The sequence below is a fragment of the Adiantum capillus-veneris genome, chromosome 9 (assembly GCF_014529385.1).
Source record: "Adiantum capillus-veneris isolate H3 chromosome 9, ASM1452938v2, whole genome shotgun sequence".
Taxonomy (NCBI): domain Eukaryota; kingdom Viridiplantae; phylum Streptophyta; class Polypodiopsida; order Polypodiales; family Pteridaceae; genus Adiantum; species Adiantum capillus-veneris.
Window position 1 is genome coordinate 126,664,978 of NC_140939.1, and position 7,794 is coordinate 126,672,771.

A 7,794-nucleotide genomic window follows, 5' to 3' on the forward strand; every position below is an offset into this window, starting at 1 on the left:
ATAAACCAGTGATATTTAGGATAGATTAATGCTCTATTTATAGACAAATAGGTTGCATCTTAATAGACAACACGAGGCTTTTTTACCCCTTTCTATCAACCAGTTTTTACCCCTTTTTTACCCCAGTTTTTATCCTACTCTAGCTCCTTTCTACCCCATACACTATAGTATTGCAGCGCATCCCACTCGTGGAATCTTTGCCCTTTAATAGTAAATATACTAACTATTGCTAATTGTAGTGGAACTTCCTTTTCATCCACGGCGCTAAGCAACTCATCCCAAGTAAGCTACTTGAAGTGCGTTAGCATCTTGTTGAAGGTTTCCAAGGGCGATATGCATCCTAGAGTATTGACAGACTTTTATTAAATTAACTTGGTGCCATGAAACTTGAATTGGGTTATCACCTTCGTGAAGGTTTTTCAAAACGCAATGCACCCAAGAATATTGGTGGATTCTGTTTGACATATTTTATTAAATGCAATTGGTTTTCACCTTAATGAGGTTTTGATTTTATGAAATTCAATTGTTTGTCAGCTTGTTGAAGTTTTTCCAGAGCGCTCTGCGACCCAGACTTAAGTTGGAAATGTTACTAAATTAAATGGTTATTGTGAAAGGTATTCCATAGTGCAATGCGTCCCAGGCTTAAGTTGGAAATCTTACTAAAGTTCACGAAAATGGAGACTTAAGTTGGAAATGTTACTAAATTGAATGGTTATTGCGAAAGGTATTCCAAAGCGCAATGCGCCCCAGGCTTAAGTTGGAAATCTTAGTAAAGTTCAAGAAAATGGTTATTGCGTATGGCCTTCTAGAGCCAGTGTTCGGGAAAAATCATTTTCACAAACATACAAAAATCTCTCCAAGACAATTCTGAATAGGAAATTTTACAATACTAGCCAATCTTTTTGCAAAATTACACTATTTTCCATGTATTTTAAGCTGAATTTTCTCCTTCTTGCCCTCCCTTTAACCGGCTACTTTGATTTTGCAACCGGCTCAAGGCTAAGCTGAGCACACTTTTCCCGAACACTGTCTAGAGCGCAATGCGCCCCAAGTAAACTAATTTGGCGCCTCCCTTGTGAACTTTAATATTTCCTTTCATGAAAATTTTTCAAAGCTCTATGTGCCAAAGAATTTCCAACGCGCAATGCGCCCCAGACATAGTGAGGAAACCTTAATAAATTTCACAAAAATGGGTTTTCTGTATGCAGCTTTCCAGAGCGCAATGCGCCCCAGCACAGCTGCATTACTTCGGCGACTTCTTTGCTAAACGTTTTTCAAAGGGCAATGCACCCCAGCTGGATTACTTCGGAGAATTGCTAAACGTTATTCAAAGGGTAGTGTCCAGAGAATTGCTGGTTTCATGGAGAATCTAGTTGCTCTCTCAATCCAGGTCCATGCTTCAAACTTCATTGTGTTATCAGTAAATTAAAGGATCCCCAGGGCGCTATGCACCCCAGACCAAAGCTGGCCAATCTCCGACACTTGTAGAGGAGATAAGCAGGGCCTAATCTCTATAAATAGGAAGCCGCCTTATTGTAAAGTCCAGGAAGATCAATGAGCATAAACAGCAATTGCAGAGTTCATTAGCTTGAATATCAAACCAGGTCCATTTCTCTTCTCTCTCTATTGATTTCTATGCTTGAAGATGTCCTTTCAAGTTAAATATGCACAATAACATTGGCTCTATGAATAGTGGTTTCATTACCTAAAATTCATGAATCTTAATCCCTGCAATCTCAATGTAGGCTGAAATCTCATTAAGTTACATTCTAAACAATCTTTTAGATTAAGCTAGAATCCTAGGGTGCTTATGCTCCCCAGATTCAAGTAAAAATTAAGGTTCCTTTTCAAAGAGACCTACAATACATTAGGAACTTCAAAGATGTAGATTCCGTGTTTTTTTTTACAATACATTAGGAACTTCAAAGATGTAGAGAGACTGTTTATCTATATCTATTCGAAATCTATATTTAAATTACTTTCTCATTTTGGCAGACCTCCATAAGACATATCTCCCACAAAAGCAAAGAAAGCTGCTCCCTTGGCAAGGGGTAAAAGAATCGTGGGAAGTCTAGTTGAAATCTTGAACAATGGAGAAGCTATTGGTAGAGGGAAGATTACAAAGGTATCAAATTTGGACATTCTGCATGGCTCAAGAATGCCTAGTGGATGTTATGGTGTATCTGTGGTTCAAGTTTATGCTGGAAAGGATGCACCTTTGCGTCATCTCAATCCAATGGACGAGGACACCAAAACTTTGCGCTGTGCTGTGAATAACATCGTTGCCTGGCCCAAAGATGAACTGGTGAGAGCTTGAGTTTTGGCTAGTTTAAACTCTCTAGTATATTTTACATTTTGCTAAGGTCCTCTCTTCCCATTTATTTTAGAAAATTCTCAATGACATTGGACAAGAGGTCGAATCGACAAAGACTTCGATGGATAGGTCATCCCAATTACATCTAGGCACAAAGAGTGAGATGACAGTTTCGGGTACTAGAGTTGAATCTGTTAGTACATATGATCGAAAGTGGAAGAGTAAGAAAGAAAATCTTGCTAAAGAACACATCCGAGATGAATCAATAACATGCACATTTGAGAGAGAAGAATCTGAAGAGGAGCTTCATGATGAAGAGATTGAAGCATACATTGAAGAGGGAGCTAATGCTGGGGGAGAATTTCCCATGAATAAGGATGTTACCCTTTGTCAAGACATGCTTTCTAAGCATCTCACAAAATTAAAAGTAAGTTGTCCTTCATAACTCTAAATGGATCACCACCTTTTAAATTTATCTTGGCATTTATCTTGAAATGACCTTGAGCAGGATGAGCGAGAACAGTTGTTGCCTTGGGTGCCGCTTTGAAATTGGAGAAGGCAAGGCAGGTTAGTTGGGATCCCAAGAGACTACAGCCTCTCAGAGAGGCGTTTTTGACAGAGGGATACTTTGAGCCAAAGGGTTCATTTATTTGTTCTGTTGATGCTCCTGGTCATCCGACAGTACTAGTAACCAGCGAGATTACAAAGCAGTGGGATGAGTTGTGGCACCTTGACAATGAAGATTTTGAGCGTGAAATTTCTGATACATGTTGGAGTGATTTGAGTGGTAAGATGTTCTATACTTGGGATGGGAATCATTGCCTCGCAGCTTGGATGGGAGTTTTGCAAACATGTAAGTTTCTCTTGTCTTTGCAATTATCAAATCCGGTTGTCAATCAATACATTGTTTCAAAGATACTTACGTGCAGCTCCGGCTGATCAAAATGACGCTTCAATGCATCCTAGAGTTCGAGTAGAGCTTGTGAAGGTGGATGATAAAAATGAGACAGATATGTTGAGCACTGTGATGCGCATCAATAGGCAAGTGTAACCACTATTGATCATTTCTAAGCTTCTTCTAAAATGCATAATTTTGTTGACATGTATTTTGTGGTGATTTGTAGGCTGAATGATTCTGGATATGTCACCACTTCTTACACTGACATGTTGTGGATGGTGCGTGCAATGGGCTTAGCTTCGAAAGACGCCTTGGTTAACAAGATACATTTCACAGTCTACAAATGGATGCAATCAGATATTGAAAAGAAAGTTGGAAAGAAAGCGTGGTATAACGTTCCAGTGGCAGTGATGTCACAATTTCTTAATCCGGTAAGTATACGTTATTATGTAGTCTTCATTCACTCAACGTGCGCATCTCAAAGGTTGGAATGCATTGTAGGACAAGTACGCTATAGCCTTGAAACAACTACAAGCTGAAAAGGACACTATGCTACCTTTGGAGTTTCAACAACGCTACAAGAAAGCTTTTTTTGAGGCAGATGGTCCGAGCAGGAGGAGGACAAAGCAGGCACTCGCTATTGTTGATCCCAATCTAGGCGATGAATGGTGGAGGTAAGAAAGTGTATTGTGGATCACTACTCTATGTCTAGTGCTGATTTGATTATATGTTCAAAACCCTGCGCTATTGAATGGACTAACCGGCCCAAGTGGATTACTGAGGATAGATTGTACGTTCTGGCATGTGCTGATCTGCCTCCTGAGAAGAAAACTTACATTCTTCGAGCAATGGCCTCTTCTGATCCTATAAATGTCAAAACTTTGGATATTCCACAGACAGGTATTATCGTTCGTTTTTTTTGCAGGAAACACCTACAAAAACCACTACAAAAACAAAAATAGCCCCTTCATCTGATAAAGTCGGCCAAGTATCGTATTCTAGAGTATGTTTTGATCTTGGAACGTTACAAATGCATCATTTTGAAACTGTGACTTCGCTAAGAGTTTTTTGTTGCAGACCGGGACTCCAAAAGACATAGGAAAGAAACCGTCCTCAAGCGAATTAAAGAAAAGAAGTGAGTTGCAAATGTATGACAAAATCTGTAATTGAAAAGAATCCGAGAATCTTGTCTTTACGAGAACCGTTTTAATGACCTTTAATATAGAGCATGATGCAGTTGGGCCAAATGAAAAAGAGCTTAAAGAATTCTCCCAGTCCTTGGAGCAATTGTTAGATCATCATGAGGGAGATCAACAGATGGTGGAGAGCGATGATCTAGGTTTTTGTAAGACCTTTTTTAGAATCGTATCTATCTCCTTCTTGGATACAAGCATGGAAGAAAATGAGATTGTTGGTTCCATGCTGGCATGCATCGAAGGCCAAGTGAAAAAGGACAACCGTGTGTATGTCCGAGATGGGGTTTGGGTGGCTGTCTTAGTGTCCGCTTCATTCATGTTCTTGCCTCCAAATTGCCTTGTGCACGGTATCGCGTTCATCTACACAGGAATGGAATGACATGGACGTTTGTCAATTCGGCAAAGTTGCACGTCTGAGTTTTTTGACAGCAGATGACAATGGCATATTTGTTGTTGTTTGCATACCTATCCAACATCGAATGGTACATGATGTTGCAATAGCCGCAGGCTGGGAGCCAGCATACACTACAGTCACAGTTTGCAAGACACCAGTATGCAAGGATGTTAATATGATTGTAAGATCACTTCTTCTTACCGTTTTCAAGAAAAACCAAGCTCCAATTGCTGAAGTGCTGAAACCCGATGAGGACACATGGCTGGATACAATCCAAGAGAGCGAATGGACCATGCAAGAAGATGGAACACCATTGAGAGGTACGTCCTTTTCTGTAATTGCTTTTACTGTGTAGCTTTGTTGCTTTCTCGACTTGTCTTCTATTCTCACAAGTCCTCTCGTCTCGTAGGAGGAATGGAACGTGGGCATTAATATCTATATCAAATGTTGAACATGTATACCAAGAAGGGAGATGTGGTAGTGCAATATGGAGGAGACACAGGTATTCTTGCATTGCTTGGTAGCCATATGGGACGATACTTCACAATCATGGAGAGTAGTAAAACATTTTTGGATGAGCTTCCAAAAATTATGAAAGCACAAGCAGTGTGGCTAAGCAAAAGAAAAGCATTAGAACAATGACTATGGGATATGGACAAACACTAGTTGCCTACAATTATATTTGAGATGTACAATTTGAAAAGTTGTAATAACCTATCTAGTGGTTCACGACGGATTCATACTGTCGATTACATTCTATTTCTTGTTTTTTTGTGACATTGTAATGCCTTTAAATGTGAATATGTGTTTGCCATTGCAAATATTGGAAGTTTTGTATGTAAAATGTTTTCTTCCTTCTTCGTATCATGATATTGTAATGTGAAACAATGTGATAATGTGTTGAACAAAGACAGAAAAACGTAGTGGATTCCAGAGACACTGTACAATCCTCTAATTGGCGCGAGAATGGAGTTGAGGAGACATGTTTAGTATCAAGGTGTTCGGACGCTCGAAACACTCGGATGTTGTTCAGAGAGGGACAGATGTAGTGCGTTTTAGAGGGATCTCAGTGAAGTTGCGTCGGCATTAGCAACATACATCTCTAATCTTGATGCACTTGGGTTGCCTTGGCTACAAGATTCGAAGGCGACGGAAAAATGCAGCGGATTTTAGAGAAAACGGGCATTCCTCTTAGAGGCAAGCGAGGAGGGGTTTTCTTGGGGAACAAAAAACATGGATTGCATTTTTTCAAGGTGTTAATAAGTCATGTTTAGTGTCAAAGTGGTCGAACGCTCAAAACACTAAGTTGTTGGTCAAAGAGGGACAGATGGAGTGCGTTTCAAAGGGAGTTGAGTGAGGCTGCAACGGCCAATATACGGAGAGCCAGCCTTGGCAAGTGGGTTTAGATCATGTATACCCATGGCATGAGTAGTAGACACTGCTGATCTAGTTGCATTTGGGTCTTCTTGATGAGAAGATTCGACGGCGATAAAAAAACGCACCAGACAGATGGTGTGCGTTTCAGATAGAGTTAAGTGCGTTTCAGAGAGAGTTGAGTGAGGTTGCATCAGCCTATACAAAGAGCCGGTCTTGAGTAAGTAGCAAACAACAATGATCTAGCTACGTTTGGGTCACCTTAGCTAAAACATTTAACGACGAAGAGAAATCGCAGCAGATTTCAGAGAAAATGCGAATTACTCTCATAGTGGAGCCAGGAGTGATTCCCTTGGCAAACGAAGCACATGGATTGCATGTTTCCAAAGTATTCAGGAGGCATGTTCAGTGTCCAGGTGATCGGACACTCGGAACACTCAAATGTTGGTCAAAGAGGGACAGATGGAGTGTGTTTCAGAGAGAGTTGAGTTACGCTATGTCGATCTATACGGAGAGCCCTTCACGAGTGAGTAGCACATAACAATGATCTAGCTGCGTTTGGGTCACCTTAGCTACAAGATTGGACGGCGACGAGAAAACGCAGCGGATTACAGAGGAACTGCGAATTCCTTTCATAGTCGAGCCACGAGTGAATCCCTTGGCACACGAAGCACACAGAATCCATGTTTCCAGAGTATTGAGGATGCATGTTTAGTGTCAATGTGGTCGGACGCTCGGAACACTCAGATGTTGGTCAAAGAGGGATAGATGGAGTGCGTTTCAGAGGGAGATGAGTGAGGCTACGTCGGCCTATACCGAGAGCCGCTCTTGGCAAGTGGGTTTGGATCCCGTATACCCATGGAGTGAGTAGCACACAACAAAGATCTGGCTGCGTTTGGGTCCCCTTTGCTACAAGATTTGACGACGACGGAAAAACGCAACGGATTTTAGAGAAAACGTGCATTCCTCTAAGAGGCAAGCGAGGAGGGTTTTTCCTGGGGAACGAAAAACATGGATTGCTTTTTTTCAAGGTGTTAATAAGGCATGTTTAGTGTCAAAGTGGTCGAACGCTCAAAACACTGAGTTATTGGTCAAAGAGGGACAGATGGAGTGCGTTTCAAAGGGAGTTGAGTGAGGCTGCAACGGCCTATATACGGAGAGCCAGCCTATGCAAGTGGGTTTAAATCACGTATACCCATGGCATGAGCAATACACACCACTGATCTAGTTGCATTTGGGTCGCCTTGACTAGAAGATTCGACGGCGATAAAAAAACGCAGCAGACAGATGGTGTGCGTTTCAGAGAGAGTTGAGTGAGGTTGCATCAGCCTATATGAAGAGCCGGCCTTGAGTAAGTAGCAAACAACAATGATCTAGCTATGTTTGGGTCACCTTAGCTAAAACATTTGACGACGACGAGAAATCGCAGTAGATTTCAGAAGAAATGCGAATTCCTCTCATAGTGGAGCCAGGAGTGATTCCCTAGGCAAACGAAGCACATGGATTGCATGTTTCTAGAGTATTCAGGGGGCATGTTTAGTGTCAAGGTGGTCGGACCTTCGGAACACTCAAATGTTGGTCAAAGAGGGACAGATGGAGTGTGTTTCAGAGAGAGTTG

General features: G+C 41.3%; 1 protein-coding gene and 1 pseudogene across 1 annotated transcript; both read left to right on the forward strand.

The window, feature by feature from the left end:
- The first annotated feature begins 598 nt into the window (after positions 1–598).
- On the forward strand, positions 599–4,787 carry LOC147451151 (uncharacterized). The gene is made up of 4 exons (XM_086520580.1): positions 599–614; positions 2,007–2,305; positions 4,290–4,347; positions 4,438–4,787. Exons 1-4 carry the CDS (start codon positions 599–601, stop codon positions 4,785–4,787), a joined length of 723 nt encoding a protein of 240 aa, XP_086376706.1.
- Positions 4,736–5,444, forward strand: LOC147451152 (uncharacterized; annotated as a pseudogene).
- Positions 5,445–7,794: the final 2,350 nt, after the last annotated feature.